At 55.6% G+C, this 19,288-nt stretch overlaps 2 protein-coding genes across 3 annotated transcripts in view; one reads left to right on the top strand and one right to left on the bottom strand.

The window, feature by feature from the left end:
• The window catches only part of Niban2 (niban apoptosis regulator 2), a 47,848-nt gene extending 35,585 nt beyond the window's left edge, over positions 1-12,263 (top strand). The window contains exons 5-14 of the mRNA XM_040735624.1: positions 991-1,158; positions 6,558-6,673; positions 7,128-7,232; positions 7,335-7,497; positions 8,071-8,258; positions 9,059-9,214; positions 9,596-9,712; positions 9,875-9,982; positions 10,066-10,177; positions 10,459-12,263. Of these exons, the coding sequence (XP_040591558.1) occupies positions 991-1,158; positions 6,558-6,673; positions 7,128-7,232; positions 7,335-7,497; positions 8,071-8,258; positions 9,059-9,214; positions 9,596-9,712; positions 9,875-9,982; positions 10,066-10,177; positions 10,459-11,051 (1,826 nt within the window). The 3' untranslated portion in view covers positions 11,052-12,263. The remainder of the gene's footprint in view (positions 1-990; positions 1,159-6,557; positions 6,674-7,127; positions 7,233-7,334; positions 7,498-8,070; positions 8,259-9,058; positions 9,215-9,595; positions 9,713-9,874; positions 9,983-10,065; positions 10,178-10,458) is intronic.
• Positions 12,264-13,476: 1,213 nt separating this feature from the next.
• The window catches only part of Lrsam1 (leucine rich repeat and sterile alpha motif containing 1), a 34,090-nt gene continuing 28,278 nt past the window's right edge, over positions 13,477-19,288 (bottom strand). For both annotated transcript variants that reach the window (XM_040735625.1, XM_040735626.1), the window contains 5 exons: positions 18,130-18,228; positions 16,907-17,038; positions 15,954-16,035; positions 15,295-15,440; positions 13,477-14,071 (listed from right to left, as the gene is read on the bottom strand). In XM_040735625.1, coding sequence (XP_040591559.1) covers positions 13,946-14,071; positions 15,295-15,440; positions 15,954-16,035; positions 16,907-17,038; positions 18,130-18,228 — 585 coding nt within the window. In that variant the 3' untranslated portion in view covers positions 13,477-13,945. The remainder of the gene's footprint in view (positions 14,072-15,294; positions 15,441-15,953; positions 16,036-16,906; positions 17,039-18,129; positions 18,229-19,288) is intronic.

The raw sequence follows: 19,288 nt of genomic DNA, 5'->3' as shown, positions 1-19,288 counted from the left end.
GGGCCCCATCCTGCAGGGTAGCCAGCGGGGCCTAGAGTGTCTGCAGATCTCCTGAACGAACCGAGCCCTCAAAGGGGAGGCTCCAAAGGCCTGTGAGGTAGAGTTTGCCCCAGGCTGTGTATGGATAGAGTCTGGATCCAAACTTGTGGGCCCTCAGCCAGGTCCTGCCTATACCAAAGCCACATGTACCAGAGTTCTGTGATGGAGGACCTTCCCACCTCCCTGAGACCATCTCTGGGAAAGATGCTGGTGGCCTGCAGTAGATGCCCAGGGTTTCTGAGGCATTGCCTTAAACCTCCCCTTTCCACTCAGCCTGCTGAGGGTTCCAATCTTACACAGCCCCCACCTGGGGCGTGAGACTTAGGGCTGAAGCCTGGGTGGTGGTAGATGCTGGGTGGGAGTCCTGGACTTCAGGACTGTCTGGATCCTTGGGTCCACACAGGCAAAGCCCCTCCCCCTCTAACGTCAGGGTCTTTAGCAAGAATTGAACCCTGGCACTTCGAGGGCCGAAGGCCTTGGGGTGTGGCCCTGTAAAGCACACCCCAGCCACCCAAAGCTGGACCACAGGAAACTGTCGTGTCAGTGACCACAGTGGTAAGCCCAGGACCTGTTGTGTTGTCTTGCTGGACCAAAATATCCATGAGGGCCAAAGAGATAGAGAAAAATTCCGTTCTGTTTATTTTGTTTGCCCTCATGCCTCCCTCCTTCCCTGGATATTTAAACCACCAGTTTGGCCTCTGCCGTTGAAATTTGAAGGGAAACCCAAGAATGTAATGGACTAGAGGCTTGCACACTCAAGGTGGGTGTGGTCTGTTTCCAGTTCTAGAAGGAGGGGGCAGGCAGTGCCAGGTTTCTGAGTTACTGTGGCTGAGCCATGGGGTCAAAATGAAGGCCAGGTGTCCCCTTGCTGATGCGCTGTCCCCAGGACAGGACAGCCTCTCTAGACCTCAGTGGCACAGGGCTCTGCTCACAACAGCTGTGTCTCCACAGGGACAACATCGAAATCAGGCTCTACCCCCATCCTTAAGTGCCCCACGCAGTTCCCGCTCATCCTGTGGCATCCCTATGCCCGTCACTATTATTTCTGCATGATGACGGAAGCTGAGCAGGACAAGTGGCAGGCGGTGCTTCAGGATTGCGTACGACACTGCAACAATGGTGAGCTGCCAGCAGGAGCCGTGGTTACTAATGTGCTGAATGGCGACACCCAGTGGTTGTGTGTGTCATGGCAACCCTGCTCTACGATCTGCTCTCACTTCCCTCCTGAGGTTGTGAGGAATTTTTGATTATCACGTACTCTTTCTCTGTGTTTCCAAGGCAACATTAGAAGATTATTCTAAAAAGACTGTGCTTGTAGAGCCCCTGGGCCCCCAATCCCAAAATCATCTTGATTTTGCCACTTTCTAGCAATTAGGAGACTTGGTAGTTATTAGTGTTGTTGCTGTAGCAAGCAAAGGTAACTTAAAAGGAAAAAAAGGGCTACTTTGTTTTGCATTTCAAGGCTGCATGTCGCCTACCACAGCAGGGAGGTGGCAGCAGTCACACTGCGTACGGAATCAGGAAGCAGAGCGATGGAGGCCGCTGTCAGTCCTTTTCTCCTTTTTAATTCAGCCTGGGACCCCAGCCCATGCAGTACCACCTGCATTTAGGGGGAACCTTCCACCTCAGTTAGTACAGTCTAGAAAATTCCTCGCAGATATGCCCAGAGGTTTGTTTCCATGGTGATTCAAAGTTGACAGTCAAGATGAACTCTCCTGGAGGCTGACTTCCCCTTGAGTTCTGAGTAAAATGGTGCTGGAATGCCTTGTGTATTTGAGTTCTCAGTAAAATGGAGATAGAATGCCTTGTGTATTTGGGGACACTGTGGTGATTCATCACATGAGTCTACTTTGTGCTTGGTCGAGATTTTTCTTATAACTGCGTATAATGGTTTTCTGAGGTTCCCTGTGAATTCAAGGCCAGCCTGGGCTACATAGTGATTCTAGGATAGCCTGTGCTTCAATGAGATTCTGTCATACCACACACCAAAATATTTCTTGTAATTTCCTTCTTGGGTAATCTATAAAGGTCCCTTCTTCCCTCCCTCCTTCCCTCCCTCTCTCCTTTCCCCCTCCCTCCCTCCCTCCCTCATTTGTAAACTCAGTTTGACTCTTCAGCTTACTCGTGTATTCGACAAACATTTATGACATCTATTCTGAGCTTATAGAAAGGAGCCAGGCATGCGCCGTGATCGCCTACAGCCAGCTGTGTGATGGGGAGACAGATGTGGTACAGATAAGCTACCAGGATGGTGTTCTCTGTGCTGGGCGCCACCCAGGAGCCTGTGTGTGTGTGTGTGTGTGTGTGTGTGTGTGTGTGTGTGTGTGTGTGTGTGTGAGAGAGAGAGAGAGAGAGAGAGAGACAGAGACAGAGAGACAGACAGAGAGACAGAGAGCGAGAGAGACACACACACACAGAGGCTGGGGTGGCTCTGAGGCAAGTCTAGAGGGCATTACAGGGTGGTGAGGGGTTCTAAAGGCTTAGGGTTGTCTCCCACTGTGAGGGGAGGAGGAATAACCCTGGCCTGGCCATGTGGTCTCAGAGGCAGAGGGAGGCACTTGCTCTCAGGCACAGCTCTACTTGATGGGGCATGGGCCCCTGGCTGAACCCAGCTCACCCTACCTCTCTAGAGGCCTCCACCCCTTCTGGAATCTGTCAGATGTGAGGGAACCAGGTCTTCAGCCAGACCAAGCCTGCCACCTGGGCAGGGCCCTGCTCTGCTGCCCACAAAAGGGCTCCTGTCCCCAGGTCCCTGGGGCTGTGGCTTTGGCTCAGGATCTGGCTACCTGGCCTGGCGCACTCTGTCCTCACCCACTACTGGCCCGAGAGCCCTCTGCAGGTTCCCAGGGCTGCTGGTTTATCTACTATGGCAGAGTTGAGGACCCCAGGCCAGGTAGGAGTCAGTGAGGAGAAGACAGTTCCCTGGGGTGCACTACAGCAGGGACTGTGAGGTATTGGCCGGGAGGGAGCTGGTTCAGGTGCTGGAGCCGTGAGCTTCACACGGAAAAGCTGTAGCCGAGAGTCTGAGAGCTGCCACACTCAGAGAGGAGGTTCCAAAGAGCTGTGACAGAGTCCCTACCCCCAGACCAGCTCTCCTACCCCCTGCAGGAGCTGGCAAGGCTAGTCCCAGACATGGCCCTTCCCTCCACTCAGGACTGTGAGAAACTTCTCTGCTTCCTCCCTTGTTGAGGCTGGGCCTGGAATTTGTGGAGCCTGGAATTGCTCACTCCCAGCCCTGCCAGGAAATGGGGGTGGATGGGTGGGGGAAGGACGCCAAGCTGGGTGGCTGCCAGGCTGGCTAGGGCCCCTTCACATCCTGCATTCCTGGAGCAGGGGTGGGGGTGGGGGTGGCAGGAGGCAGCTGGAGCACTGACTTCAGTCCTCCTGGTCCTGGTGTTCACGTCCTGCTCCATCCTGGGTTCCTGAGCGACACATTCTCTTCTCAAGCCTTTGCCCATCCCATCCTCTGTTTCTTGAGACAGAGTCTTGCTATGTAGCTTGTGCTGGCCTCCAGCTTGCTGTGTTCCTCCTGCCTTGACCCTGCCCACCCCAGTGTTGGGATGTGTGTTTGAACATTGGCGCATCACCACCACTTGTAAACATGCACACACGCACGCACGCACGCTCACAGCTGGAGCTTCAGTTTCTTTGAAGCTAAGGCCAGCCCCCACCCTATTCCTCTTCTTTTTGGGTTAAATGGGCTGATTCGTGTGATGTCTCAGCCCAGACTGGGTGGCTTGCACAACAGAAATTCACTTTTCTTCTAGAATCAGGAGGTCTGTCTCAGCAGCCAGCAGGCTTGTTCCTCTGGTGAGCACACTTTTTTTTTTTTTTTTTTTTTTTTTGAGACAGAGTCTTGCCCAGGCTGGTCCCAAACTTCTAGACTCAAAGTGATCATCCTGTCTCAGATGTCTGTAAATTCAAGGCCCGCCAGCTAGTACTACATAGTGAGACTGTCTCAGATAGATAGATAGATAGATAGATAGATAGATAGATAGATAGATAGATAGATAGATGGAAAGAATGAATGAATCCCCTTCTTTCTGGGTGAGGTATGGTGACTCAGACTTGGGCAACACAGTGAGTTCCAGGCCAGTCCAGGCTAAGTTTAAAACCTGTCTAACAAACAAGCAAGGAAGCAAACACACACGGGGCGACAGCTCAGTGAATAAAGTCTTTATTGTAGCAGCTTGAGGGCCTGGGTTTGGATCTCTAACACCCACATCAGATTTGGCATAGCAGTGTGCATGTGTAACCCCAGTTTTGGAGGGGTGCCGCGGCCAGAGGCACACCGGGCAGCCCATCTAGCCGAAATGAACTCCAGGTTCTCAAAAAAATAAGTTGGAGGGGCTGAGCCGGCTCAGTGGTTAAGAGCACTGGGTTGGGTCCCAGTACCCACACATGGCTCACATCCGGTTCTGGGGGCTCTAATGCCCTCTTCTGGTCTCCTCAGGCACTGCACAAAATGGCACAGACATACATGCAGACCGAATACCCATAAAATAAAATACACAAAAAATTAAATTAAATTAAAAAAGAAAGGACACAGGGAGCGATAGAAGACAATTCTGACTTTCGGCTTCAACATGCACATACATGGCTGAGTAAAGGTATGCGAGAGTCTCTGTCGCTCTCTCTCTTTCCCTGTGTGTGTGTGTCTCTCTCTGTCTCTCTCACACACACGAAGAAATTTCCCTTTTTTATGAAGATACCAGTCCACCCAGATCTGCGCTGCCTAAGCCCTCAGTTAAGCTTTGCTCTTAGGACACGGAAGCTGTCACAGATGCAGCCCCTCTCTGAGGAGTGTTGCCAGGAGAACACAGTGGACGCTGGCGAGACTCACAGGAAGAACCCAGAAGGGGTCACTCTTACACCCGTGCACTCTGATGGCTGGATGTGCAGGGGGGAGGAGGCCTTAAGTGGGAGCCGCCTACTGACGGCTACGGCGCCACTTTCCCTGCCTGGAACACGCTTGCCCTACACACCTTCCTCGCCACAAGCAGGGTGGAAATTCCTAGACCCAGGAGAGGCTGTGGTTTGTGCATTGCTAGATTTTCCAGACAAAAGTTGGGCTCCAGGAGACTCTATCCCTCTTAGAGCCTGGCTGGGTTCCTCTCGGGCCCGCCTGGGCCGCCCCGGCCTGTGGACCACCTCTGCTGAAGCCCCTCTGCTCTGCCTGCAGCCTGGCCCCGGTCCCTGAAATGTAGGGACGGTGCGGTCGTCTCTGAGTTTCCATGCCCATGGTAGAAGCCCCCTCTGGCTCTGCCAGACAGTGATCCCTGTGGGTGGCTGGCTGTGGGGTGACTCAGCCTGATGTCACCGCAGTGGGTCCTGGGGGCTGTGATACACAGACTGTCATTTCCCCTTCTTGGGCTCTGGGGACACTGTGGTCAGAGGCACACGGCTAGGTTTGGTGCATTAACCACGCTCTCTCCTACTCAGATTTGTCCACTTCCTGCATCTCATTTCCTCAGCGTTGGTCTGGGGTCTCTGCCGTGTTCCTTAACTCACCTGCTCTGTGACACAGGCCACCGTCACCACCAGCAATGAGAAATTGTATTGTTTTTCCTAGTGGTTAGCAGTGGTCACTTCCATTATACCCCCCATCCTCCTCCATTCCCACTGCGGGAGTTGAACTCAGGGCCTTGTGTAGGCTAGATGAACACTCTAGCACTGAGCCACGCCCCCAGCCCTTTATTCAGTGGAGGTCTAGTGTCTGTACCTGGCACTGATGGGGTACACAGGCAGGGCAGGGGACTCTTCAGCGGGTAGATGTGTCCTTCAGGGGCCGGGCATGTGGCTCAGTGATAGTGTTTGCCTAACACACTCAGGGCCCGGGCTTCAATCCTTAGCGCTCCAGACGTGGCACTCAGGAGGCCCTGTGCCACCACTTGGACCTGCTGTGGCTCATTGTCTGCGCACTGCAGCTCAGAACATCTCCAGTGTGGGCAGGAGGTCCCTGTTACTTCCCATAAGAGGAGACTGAGGCTCTCTTGGGGTTCAGTGATATAAAGTAAGGCCCAGAAAGCAGCCCATGTGTCAAGTTCATCTTTTGGCCTCCTTTGTAGCAAGGTGTATTGACGAAGACCAGCTCTGGCTGTGTGCAAGCTGGGACTCAGGTCCAACACTGGGGCAGTTTGTCTGGCCTGTTCAGCTGGAAATGTTTACTGTCTGCCATGCCACCAGGGGGTCACAGGACACTCAAGTAGCCATTATGTGAGGACCAGGGCTAGAGTGTGGGTCTCAGGCATCCCAGAGCCATGCTGTGCAGTCTAAGGGAGGGGTGACTTTGCCAGTCTTAGCGTGGCTATCATCACTCATGGCCGTTTGTCTACGACGTAGGGTTAATGACTGTGCTGGGTCAGGGGTGAGGGCACAGGGTTGCCGGGTCACAGCTGCTCTGCCTGCTGTGTGTGCCCTAGGTGGAGTGAGTGCGTGCTCTGGCTGCGATGTCTTGTAGAGGGTCATTTGCTGACCTCCCGTCTCCCTTTTCTCCGTTCCCTCTCTGTCCCGGGCAGGGATCCCTGAGAACTCGAAGGTGGAGGGCCCTGCATTCACTGATGCCGTCCGCATGTACCGACAGTCGAAGGAGCAGTATGGCACCTGGGAGATGCTGTGTGGGAACGAGGTGCAGGTGAGATCAGAGGGCCCCATTGCCTAAGATGGTACCAGGAGCAGGGTTCTGGGGAGCAGCGGGTTTGGGAAGAGATGGCAATACCAGATTTGGGTGAGTGAAAACTGTAAGTCCGTCGACCCTTGTCCCTGGGGGGCAGGGCAACTGTGAATGAGATGACTATGGCCCCCATCCCCAGCTCCGCCGCACAGGAGACAGACTATGCAGACATGCTTGCATGTGTTGCAAAGTCACGGGCGACACGCGGAGGCCCTGAGGGGGGGGACACCTGAATTCAAGGGTGCTGTTGGGCACCCAGGCAGATAAGTCTGCTACCTGTAGGGTGTGCTTGCGAGCCAGCGCAGCAGAGGTGTGGAGGAGGCCAGAGGAGGGGCCTCGAGTGGCTGCAACATAGAGAAGCCAGCCGCGTGGATAGACGCCAGCCCCTTCCCTGACTCCTGCCTCTTGATCCTAGATCCTAAGCAACCTGGTGATGGAGGAGCTGGGCCCTGCGCTGAAGGCGGAGCTTGGCCCACGGCTGAAGGGAAAGCCCCAGGAGCGGCAGCGACAGTGGATCCAGGTGTGTGGACACGGGGCACCTTCGCAGGGACGAGGGTGTTGAGCGGGAGCAGCTGGCCACCTGCACTCGGCCCTGGCACTGACGTCTCTGTTGTACTCCCAGATCTCCGACGCCGTGTACCGCCTGGTGTTTGAGCAGGCCAAGGTGCACTTTGAGGAGGTGCTGTCTAAGTTGCAGTTGTCTCGGCCAGCCATGGAGGCGGTCATTCGCACTGACATGGACCAGATCATCACCTCCAAGGAGCATCTGGCTAACAAGATCCGGGGTAGGTGCTTGTACATGCCTCTCCAGGCCCAGGCCTACCTCTCTGTAAGGTGATCCATCACCGGCCTGTTGTTCCGTTGAAAAATCAGTCAGATCCAAGTCCCTCTGACTCCTGCTAATTTTTCTCTAAGTTGTGGTTTTTGTTTTTTTGTTTTTTGTTTTCACTCCTGGCTTTTCTACTCTTTTGGTTTTTGAGTCAGGGTTTCTCTGTGTAGCTCTGGCTGTCCTGGAACTTGCTCTGTAGACCAGCCTGGCCTCGAACTCACAGAGATCCGCCTGCCTCTGCCTCCTGAGTGCTGGGATTAAAGGTGTGTGCCACCAATGCCCAGCTGGCCTTAAACTTCTAATTCTCTCTGGGTGCTAGGGTAGTAGACATAAGCCACTGCGCTCAGTTTCTGGTTCCCTTCTTTGATCTGTTGTTTTTATTGATTCCTCTCTGAGGTCAATGAGCTAGTTCATGTCACCAGCACCTATAACACAGCAGCTTCTCTGGCATCCGGGATGGGATGGTGGGATGGGGTGGATTGTGTCCCAGGCACCACCCGCCATCAAGATCCTCTCCCTCCTCAAACAGCCTTCATCCTCCCTAAGGCGGAGGTGTGTGTGAGGAACCATGTCCAGCCCTACATCCCATCCATCCTGGAGGCCCTGATGGTACCCACCAGCCAGGGCTTCACTGAGGTACGGGATGTCTTCTTCAAAGAAGTCACAGACATGAATCTGAACGTGATCAACGAGGGTGGCATCAACAAGCTGAGTGAGGTGAGCTGCGGGCACGGGTGTGGTGTCCCCAGAGCAGCGGCCGTGTGTCTTGTGGACGGGTGTGGTGTCCCCCAGGGCACCAGCCGTGCGTCTCATGGTGGGCTGCCCTTTCTCAGCATCTACAGAGACCAGAGGCACAGGCAAGGCTGTCCAGTCCGACAGGGGGCTGGCGGCTAGAGCAAAGAGTAGGGAAATTTTACCCGTTACCATCAGCTGTATGAAGCAAGATGGCTGCAGAAGTATAAAAGCAATTGGCAGTGAGGGAAGGAAGGAAGGAGGCAGGGAAGGTGAGCTCAGGGTGTGAGCTGCCTGCCTCAGTAACAAGTCACACACCCACACCGAAGCAATGCTTCTTTCTTAATGCGCCCCTAGCTCTCATGAGTATCCCTCATTGGCTGCCCATGTCTGGACTCCTGCTTTAGGCTTCAAGTTTGGGAGTTCCAGGCAGTAATAACCAGAATTTGAGAACCCAGAGGCCTTAGAGATCCTGAAGAGATGTCTGCTGATTTGAGACCTGAAGACAGTGATGCTCAGAGAGAGTGGGTGTTTGCCCAAGGTTACCAGCGTCCACAGGGGAAGAGGACTGTCGTCTAGGGCATGGGCTGGCCTCTCCCCTCAGCACTGTGATGCCTTCAGATTACCTCCCTTCTCTCCTGGGCCCTCCCAGGCGTCCCCTAATGGGCACAATCCCCAGGAGGCCATTTCTGGGTAGCTGGTGCCGGGCCGGGCAAGGTGTGTGTGTGTGTGTGTGTGTGTGTGTGTGTAACCGTGTAGTCACCCGTGTGGCTCTGCCCCTGCAGTACATGGAGAAGCTGTCCCAGCTGGCGTACCACCCCCTGAAGATGCAGAGCTGTTATGAGAAGATGGAGCCACTGCGGCTTGACGGGCTACAGCAGCGCTTTGACGTGTCCAGCATGTCCGTGTTCAAGCAGCGAGCCCAGATCCACATGAGAGAGGTGTGCCCACCAGCCCGCCCCCCACTAGCTTTCCGTGGCCCCCATCACCACACGAGGGAGGCCCTTCTCCCCTTCCCATGCCTCTGGGCACCTTGCCTCCTGCTCATCTGGCTGGCTCTGGCTACTTGCTAGACCTCCTCAGGATCCGCCCTTTCCTCCCTGGAAGTTGTCCCTTTCCTCCCTGGAAGTTGTCCTTGCAGCCCAGTCCCTTCCTGGGATTTCTCGGGCAGACACCTGCACCTAGACACTCAGCAAGCATACAGCCCACAGACCATCCCCAGCTGTTCCGGGGAGCTTGGGGTGGGCACATTGGCCAATGGTGCAGGAAGGGGCTCTGGTCACCCTGAGAGGGTCTCACAAGCTCTGCCGTATGCCCTGCAGCAAATGGACAATGCTGTGTGTACCTTCGAAACCCTCTTGCACCAAGAGCTGGGGAAGGGGCCCACCAAGGAGGAGCTGTGCAAGTCCATCCAGAGGATTCTGGAGCGGGTACTGAAGGTAAGGCTGACTCCACGGGGCTGGAATCTGACTGTCCAGCCGCCATCCCCAGGCAGCACCTGGTGTTTAGGTGCATGTGCGTGCTCTGGGCTTGGGTTAGACCCTTCCTCCAGCCAGGGGAGCCCCTGACCCAGGGTCCCTCCCGCGTGCCCTTCCCCGCAGAAATACGACTACGACAGCAGTTCTGTGCGTAAGAGGTTCTTCCGGGAGGCGCTGTTGCAGATCACCATTCCCTTCCTGCTCAAAAAACTGGCCCCCACTTGCAAGTCGGTGAGTCCCAGCCCGCCCTAGCCCTTTAGGGTCCGGCCAGAGGGGTAAAGTCTCTGACCCATCTCTACCCGCTTCCCTGGCAGGAGCTGCCACGCTTCCAGGAACTGATCTTTGAGGACTTCGCCAGGTTCATCTTGGTGGAGAACACATACGAAGAGGTGGTGTTGCAGACAGTCATGAAGGACATCCTGCAGGGTGAGCAGGCAGGGCCAGCCCAGGGGAGTGGCACTAGCTAAGGGCACAGAGGGGCCCAAGCCTCCAAGAGGAGGCTGGGTTGGGCTTCTCTGTGCCTGGTTTCCTCTCTGGTTCCTGGCTTTGCCGAGAGTGGCCGGTGAGGGTCATGGTGTCTGCTGGCTTGGGTTCTGGGCTTGAGTTACAGCTTCGCAGTAGGGAGGTCTGGGGTGAGGCAGGGCCCAGGAGGTTTGCTGTGACGGTCCCTGTGCTAAGAGCACTGCCTCTCTTGTGTGGTTTCTCAGCTGTGAAGGAGGCCGCGGTGCAGCGCAAACACAACCTCTACCGGGACAGCATAGTTCTGCACAACAGTGACCCCAACCTACACCTGCTGGCCGAGGGCGCACCCATTGACTGGGGTGAGCAGCATGGTGACAGCGGTGATGGCAGTGACAGTGGTGGCAGCCCCAGCCCTTCGGAAGCAGTCACACTCACAGAAAAGCGCAGGCGTGCCAAGCAGGTGGTGTCTGTGGTCCAGGACGAGGAGTCAGGGCTGCCTTTTGAGGCCGGCTCCGAACCGCCTTCACCTGCATCCCTGGACAGTGTCACTGAGCTCCGAGGCCTGCTGGCCCAGGATCTGCAGCCTGAGAGCCCCCCACCAGCCAGCCCCCTTCTCAATGGGGCCCCTGTCCAGGAGAGCCCCCAGCCCATGGCAGTCCCGGAGGCCTCCTCACCACCAGCCTCACCCCTCGGGCGTCTGCCACCTGGGAAGGCTGTGGACATTGAAAGCCCGAAGCCCAGTGATCAAGAGACCGGGGAGCAGGTGTCCAGCCCTGGTAGCCGTCCCCCCATCCACACCACCACCGAGGACGGCGCAGGAGTGCAGACGGAGTTCTAGGCGTCGCCTCCTGGCTTCTGTTGGACACTGTGCTGGGCCACTTCTCCTTGGGCACTATGGGCTCATCTCAAGCCTGTGCCTTGTGGGGTTGGTGGCTGGGGTGGTGCGGCATCTCCAGGGGTTACCCAAGTCACTTTATAGGGCTCAGTATACTGTTACTGTCCCGCTTTTCTGTGGGCCAGTCTTGGACGCTAGGTCTGATCTTGAGGGCTTCCTCTTTATGCAAGAGGCCGCTGAACCTGTCCTTCATGTCATCCGTTTCCCTCGTGGCTGTTCTGGTCATCTTTGGATGGAGGTGGGTGAAAGCATTGGGGCTGTTGCTCAAGTCTAGGAAGCCGGTAAGCTCTGACATCTCACTCTGGGGTTCCTTGGCACCAAGGTGGCGAGGAAGAGGAGGGGGCCACTCTCTGTCCTATCCCCCTCTGCAGGCCCAACACTAGACAGACTTTGGGTGTCACTGGCCTCTCTTTGCTGGCTACTGCTGTGGGAGGGCGGGGCTCGGGATCTTATGGGGAGTGGTGCAAGCGATCTGTGATGGGATCTTAGAGAAAGGCCCAGAATGTGGTAGTTTGTGCAGGGGAAGTGTCCTGGGGGTGGGGGAGGGGCTGGGAGCTTGGGAGTGTCCGGTTGAGGCCAGGATGGCAAAGTGAAGGTAGCTGGAAGCTGGGGCGTCTTGGGTGCACGTGGCTTCCGTGCATCTGCCTGGCGCCCCACCCCACTTTGGACTCACACTGCTCATTGGCAGAGCTTGGGTGTGGACTGTCACTCCCCAGCTCTTCCGAGTCCCGCTCTAACCCCGACGATCCCAAACCCCTCTTCCAGTGTCCCTGTGAGCCATTTGGGTTTGTCTTCTCTTAATCACGAGGGTCACAGCAAGGGAGGGTGACTCCGATACATGACCCTCACCTTGGGCCTCCCCAGACTTACACTGGGGTTGAGGAGACCAAGGAGGCGGCCTCTTCAAGGCCCCCAGAAGGTCTCTCAGCCATGTTCTTTGTCCAATGGACTCGTTCTCCGAGTATGGGCCTAAGGCCCATAGGATGTGGCTGGGGTGCAGGGACCCAGTCCCCCAGCCCTACTCAAATCATGTCACTGATTTCTTCTGATGCTCTCTAGTGCCTTGGGGTTTCCATCGCCCTTCCAGATAAGGTATGAAGAATCTATGCAAACTGTAAGCTTCCGCTCATGAATAAATGCTTTATTTAAAGCTCATCGTATGTCCTGCTGGGCTCCAGGAGGCCTAGGCCTAGGGTCTCTGGGACTCATTCACCTCAGCTTTCTTGAACTCATCATATGTCATCATATGAGCTACCAGGTCCATGTGTGTGTGTGCAGGTGTGAACTCACATGTGCATGGGGAAGCTGAGGAATCTTAGATGTCACTCCACCTTGTGTTTTGAGACAAGGTCTCTCATTAGCCTGGAACTCACCGATTATGATAGCCTGGCTGTCTGGTGAGCCCTGGGATCTGCCCGCCGCGGCTTCCTTGGTACTGTGATTACATGCATTTACCAACATGCCTGGTCTTTCATGCGAGTGCAGGAATCCAAACTTCGAAATGCTGACCACATTTCTGAGCTCTCTCTCGCTCTCTCTTTTTTTTTTTTTTGATTTTTACGAGACAGGGTTTCTCTGTATTGTTTTGGAGGCTGTCGGTCCAGCCCAGCCTCGAACTTACAGAGATCCGCCTGCCTCTGCCTCCCGAGTGCTGGGATTAAAGGCGTGCGCCACCAACGCCCGGCCTCTTTCCTTTTTTTTAAAGGCTGGGTTTCTCTGTAGCCCTGGCTATCCTGGCACTCACTCTGTAGACCAGGCAGGTTTTGAACTTAGAGATCTGCCCGTCTCTGCTGGGATTAAAGACGTGCGCCACCCTGACTCTAACCCGTTCTTATAATGCCCTATTTTAGAGGGAGAAACTGAGGCTCATAGAGAAGGGAGAGGCCACGGAACTTTCAGGTGACTGGGATCAGTTCCAGAGTGCCTTCCATGAAGGTGGGCTCCAGCCTGCACTGGGTGCCAATGGCCATGCTAGTTCGAGAGCCCATCAAGTGGTATTTGTTGAGTAGATGCTATAAGCCATATATATATATATTGGGAAGGGCAGAATGGACCGCCCCCATCAGTACAGCTGGTGGGGGTGGACTGCCCTGCTCAGGGTTAATATGTCTTTTTGAGTTGCCTTGGCATCCTCTTACCTAGGGTAATCACTGCAGGGAATACAACCCACTCAGGAGCACAAGCTGCTTATATAGTGAGGCTACCCCTGGCTCTGCTACCCTTGCCCTTTGCTGACGAGGGTTATATCTCTGCCGCCTTCCCTTTGGCTCAGGTGCCTCAGCTCCGGCTCCTTTCCCCAGAGGAGCTGCCTTCTCCCAGGACCCAGCCCACCCCATCCCTCCCAGGTCCCCAAGGACCCACGGGTCAGTCAGGGAGGAGCTCAGATTTATTAGTGTTCCTGCGCTGACTCAGCCTGCCTGTGTGGGCTGCAGATACGGGAGGGCAGGTATTGAGAAAGCAGCAGAGGAGGCTGGGAGTGGTCCTGCGCAGCCCACCCCTTCCCAGGGCATCGCCCCACCTCAGGCCGCCACAGCAGGGTGTGGTGCTAAGGCTTGCCTAGTGACGTGGATTCCCGAGTCCTGCTGGTGGCACGGCCACCTCCCTATGCCACGAAGTTCATCACCAGCAGATATGCCCCGTTTCCTGTTCCCTGTCCAGAACAGCTACTAAATCACAGACCAGGAACACCCGACCTGCCTGCCTGGAGCTCGAGGCGCTGGGGTTGGCAGGTGGCGGCAGAAGGCCATGGCAGTCTCGCCCTAGTCTGGGGAGCGTGGGTGCGTGGGAGCCCAGCAGTGGAGATGGTGCCGAGCAATGGCTGGTGCGCGGCTGCGCGTTCAGCTGCTGTGGTAGATCCGCAGGCGCTGGGAGATCTCCTGGCGGCACAGCGGGCAGGTGCGCAGTGGCTGGCAACACTGCTGGCAGCAGCAGACATGGCCACAGGCGAGGAAGACCATCTGGGCCTGGGAGAGAGCAGCATTAGCACCCGGCTAACGACCACGGCCCAGCCCTAGGAGCACAGCCGTGTGTGTGAAAGCCTAGTGAGGCCTGTTGGCCGTTTCGTGCCTGTTTCACTATGGACTGCAAGAGCATGTAAATATCTACAACAACAGCCTTTCCTCCACTGCAAGCTAGGCCAAATGCACTACTACCAAACGGCCTCCTCTTCCCAAGTGCTGTGAACTAGGCGCGTGCCATCCACCACCTGACTCCCAGTCTGTTTGTAATTATTCTGTGTGTGTGTGTGTGTGTGTGTGTGTGTGTGTGTATACACCTGCCAAATTCTGAACCTTGTGGGTCACTAGCCTTGTATGTGTAACTGGACTCTGCTTAAGCATGACCCCATGGCCTCCAACTCTTCAAACTCATTTAGCATAGCAAGAAACTGGGATTCATGTCCAGAGCCTGAGGACGGGGCCTTGGTTAGAGTCCTAATGCCCTTGCCCTCCACCACACAGCACACCCGAGTTTCCCGAAAGTCAGAGAGATGCCCAGCTGACACGTGTGTATAGCTACTCATGGAGGGCAGAAGAGGGTGTTAGGTCTCCTAGAGCTGTGAGTCACCTATCATGAGTGCAGGGATCCAAACCTGGGTCCTCTGGAAGAGCAAGTGTGAGTCGTCTCTCTAGCCCTGTTTTGGGTTTCCTGAGACAAAGCTCGCAGACCTGTGGGGACCCTGGGTCCCCGCCTCTCACAAGCTGGGGTCACAGGCATGCACCTCCATGGCAGAGCCCCGCCTCTCACAAGCTGGGGTCACAGGCATGCACCTCCATGGCAGAGCCCCACCTCTCACAAGCTGGGGTCACAGGCATGTACCAACATGGCAGCGCCCTGCCTCTCACAAGCTGGGGTCACAGGCATGCACCTCCATGCCGGCGCCTGGTTACTTTCCTAAGTCTGACCCCTCTCGCGGTGGATGAGGGAGACCTGTGCTTTAAGCACTGGCGTGTTTACTTTTTTCAGTAAGTGTTAATTTTGCAACAATTTTAAAAAGACTTGGCAAGGAAAACCATGTCCTTGGTGAGTCATGATGGGGGAAATTTTCCCTGATATAGTTACTAAGCTGAGGGAAAGCTCCTTCTTCTGGGGGGTGGGAAACGACCTCTAAAAACTGAGGTTAGCATGGCTCATATCTGGGTCATAGAACATGGGTCATTTGTGACCTGTGGCATCTCCGTAGACTCACCTCACGTTCCAGGCACACAACACACTCTGCAGTTGGCATGTCCAGTTCCGCTGGGGGAGCAGAGGGTCTCACCGACTCGGGAGGCTCCCGAGGGGCAGCAGGGGTCTCCAGGACACCAAGGACCTCATCCTTGGCTGGTTTCAACTCTGAGGAAATCAGAGGGATAGGCTGAGCCAGGGAGCCATTCTAGTCCCTAGGAGATCTCCTGGCTTGTGTGCACCCCAAGGTGAGTGATCTGAGGGGCAAAAGGGGGTGCCTACAGTCCAAGAGCAGGGAAAGGCTTTTCCTTCTTGAGTCTTATTCATTCCCATGGCTCCATCTGTGAGATGGGAGTCGATTCTCTGCCCAGCTCACTCTGTGAACCTTCAGGGCTCAGAAACTTGAGTCTCAGAGAGAGAGGAAGGACATCACTTGCCTGGGGCCACATTGGCATCTAGTGGTGGAGCTGCAGGATAGGCGCCCTTGGCTAGTGGCTGAACCTCTACCAGGTTCCCCAGGAACCAGAATGAGTCCATGCCACCGGTGAGGGCAGAAAGGGATCACTGCCTCCCTATTCCCCAGCCCTCTCCCAGGCAAAGCCCCTTCTGTGCCCAGAGCTCTGCACGGTCCACATACACCTGGGCCTCTCAACAGCCCTGCAAAGAACCCAGGGTCAGCACCTGGTTTGATCCTGGCCACATCCAGAAGGTTCCGGGCTCTCTGTAGGATCTCATGTTGCAGGCCTGCTTCTGAGACGCCCACCTGTGGCAGAACAGGAAAGAGCAGACCCAGAACTGAGGGCAGGTCTGAGCTAGAGCCAGCCCTCCTACTGTAAGCTACACACAGTGTCCGAGCCCACAGGACTGCCTCACCCTTCACCTCAGGCGCCTTCAATGCAAACGGGGCCCCTGGGCCTTGGGGTAAGCCTAAGGTTCACCACAGCTGTGCAAGGGGCTGGCTCAGGCCTGGGTGCAGTAATCACTGTGGCAGAGGAAATCTGTAACATGTGATTTTTACCGAGTGGCTCAGGGGACAGGGACTGCCCAGTGTCACCCTGACCCCCACTGCCACTGTACATGGGGAACTGAGGACAGAGGGCTATTGAATCAATGCTGCTGAGAACCAGTAATGCCTGACCCGGGCAGCCCCACACCCAGAGCCCCAGCACATGGCCCTGCGGTGTCACAGAGTCCTTCTGCACCTGTCCTAGGTGAGGCAGGGCGGCAGAGGACCAGACCACTCACGGGCAAGTTCCAGGATCGTGGTTGGTGTATGAGACACCAGAGCGGGCCCCAGGGAGGGGCTGGCGAGCATCGGTGCTACTTTACTTTGGAGAGAAGTGAGGTCAGGAGGTGCTATAGCTATGGATGTGACACCGGGCACAGGCTGAGGCTGGCTTACAACCTCCCAAGCACTGAGCTGGCCCTACAGGTGAAGACCCAAACTTCAGGGCCCACACTCCTCGCTCTCCTAGCTGGAAGACAGGCAGAGGGGCAGCGGTTCCGGCACGAGATGCAGGGGGACCCAGAGCCCTCTGATCTGGACAGATCTTGCCTCACCAAAACTGAACAAATTATACACCAACTGTTGGCCAGACTAGGTCGAGGCCTGGTCAGCCTTTCTGACTTCCCACCTTAGCCAGGTCTCCAGGGCTCATTCGGCTCAGCATGGCCAAGGAGATGCGGTGGTGGGCGAAGATGGGCAGGTAGTGCTCGGCAGACAGCTCCGCCAGCAGGGCCACCAGCTGGCGCTCCATGCCTTCTTCCTGCAGGACCGCCCCGTGGGGAAGGCAAGGGTGTCAGAGCGGAAGGGAGAGAAGACCCCACTGGTCACAAGATGGGACAGATAGAGTGTCCTTGGGCTTTTCCCCCAGAGGAAGATGTGTAAAAGTGCAGAGATTCACCCACAAGGCAGTTCACCGCTGATCTACACCTGGAATAGTAAGCCATTTAAACATCTACCAGGAGGGAGCTGGCTAAAGAAGCCAGGCCACACACCGGGCACTGTTCAGGCTCCTGAGAACAAGGTGGGTGTCAGCATGAATGGGAGCCTGTCCACTAGTATGTATGAGAGAGAATGGTGTGAATGGGGCTCAGTGACTGAGAGCTCACTGCTCTTGCAGAGGAACCAGGTTTGATTCCCAGCACCCACATCAGGCAGCTCACAGCCACCTGTAACCTCAGCTCCAGGGGTCCGACCCCCTCTGGCCTCCAGGGGCACCTGCACGCACATGGTGTACATAAACTTTCACAGGTACGCATGCATACACACAAATAAAAAAACAAATCTAGGCTGGGTTTGTTGGCGCACGCCTTTAATCCCAGCACTTGGGAGGCAGAGGCAGGTGGATCTCTGTGAGTTCGAGGCCAGCCTGGTCTACATGGCAAGTTCTAGGATAGCCAGTGATACACAGTGACACCCTGCCTCAAAACAAAACAAAACACACACACACACACACACCAACACCCTCCCCCCAAACTAAACATTTTTTAAAAAACTATGTGTTAGGCCAGGTGTGGTAGTACACACCCTTAATTCCAGCACTCAGGGAGGCAGAGGCAGGAAGATCTCTGTGAGTTCCAGGTCAACAAGGGCTACATAGGGAGACCTTGTCTCAAAATCAAAACTGTGTGCGCACAGGAAGGGAGACCACATCTGCCCTGCCCACAGCTCACAGGTTATCGTGACTACAATGACCAATGTCTTTCTTCCTCTCTCATCAGAACAATGAGAGCTCCCTTGCAGGGAGCTGGCGTGATGGAGTCCCCAGGGCAGTGGTCCCCGGTGGGGCCGGGCTGAGGCACCTCTGGAAAGAGCCCTCTAGCTCCTGGGCCAGATGAGCACCAAGGCCCTTACCTGCAGCTTCAAGGACAAAGGCTTCTGGTTCAAAAGCCGTTGGTACTGAATAAGCCAGTAATTTTCCTGCTTGGTTTCACTCTTGGCTTCTAATTCCACCTGCCAAGAACAGAAGTCAGCACCATTAGCTTCCAGCCAGGAAACAGAGACTATGGAACTGTGATGTCTCCAACACCCTGAGTGTGCATGGCTTCCCCAGCCAGCCATCCCTGCTTTAAGACACAGGGCAAAGACAGGAGGCACAGCTGTGCCAACAGCTGCAGGGAATGAGCGTGGGAAGGCAAGGGGAGCCCTGCTCCTGGCCTCCTGCACTGGGTCCCACACTCGGCTGCTGGCTCTGAGAGGGACACCTTTTGGTCTGTTTGTGGGACAGCAAAGTCTTGTGCAGCCATCTCTGTCCCCAAGAGCAGAGGTGCCAGGCTGGGAGCTACAGGTCTTCAGGAGAAGGGCCGTATTACAGGACAGGGCTGACACCAATGGCAGTGACATCTTTACTCTGCCACCTGGGAAATGTTTGGAAAGGGGTTGTTCTGGGTGGGCGCTATCCCACAGCCACACTTTGTCTCCGTGACAAAGTCTATTCCCATGTGGTCCAGGGTGACAGCAAGATCTGGACAGGTCTGTCTAGACCCTGCGCTCTGGACAAATGCTGCACAGGTGTCTCTCAGCTGCTCCACAGGCATCTGACTGCCCTTGGTGGCCCCTCCTCAGAGGGCCAAGAACTCCATTTTCTCTATTAAATTTGTATACAGCATATGTTTGTATGCCCACAGGCCAGAAGAGGGCACCAGATCTCATTACAGATGGTTGAGAGCCACCATGTGGTTGCTGGGAATTGAACTCAGGACCTCTGGAAGAGCAGGCAGTGCTCTTAACCTCTGAGCCATCTCTCCAGCCCTTCTCTATTAAATTTGTATATCACATTAATGTATTGTGCCTGCACCTACACACACACCTACACACACACACACACAACACACGCACACACACACGCACACACGCACGCACACACGCACACACACACGCACACACACGCACACACGCACACACGCACACACACGCACACACAGTGCGCGCAGGCGCACACACACGCACACACGCACACACACGCGCGTGCGCAGGCGCACACACGCACACGCACGCACACACACGTGCGCGC

This window comes from Mesocricetus auratus, unplaced genomic scaffold, assembly GCF_017639785.1.
Source record: "Mesocricetus auratus isolate SY011 unplaced genomic scaffold, BCM_Maur_2.0 Super-Scaffold_100047, whole genome shotgun sequence".
In the NCBI taxonomy this organism is placed as follows: Eukaryota; Metazoa; Chordata; class Mammalia; order Rodentia; family Cricetidae; genus Mesocricetus; species Mesocricetus auratus.
This window is presented reverse-complemented; position numbering and strand designations above follow the sequence as displayed.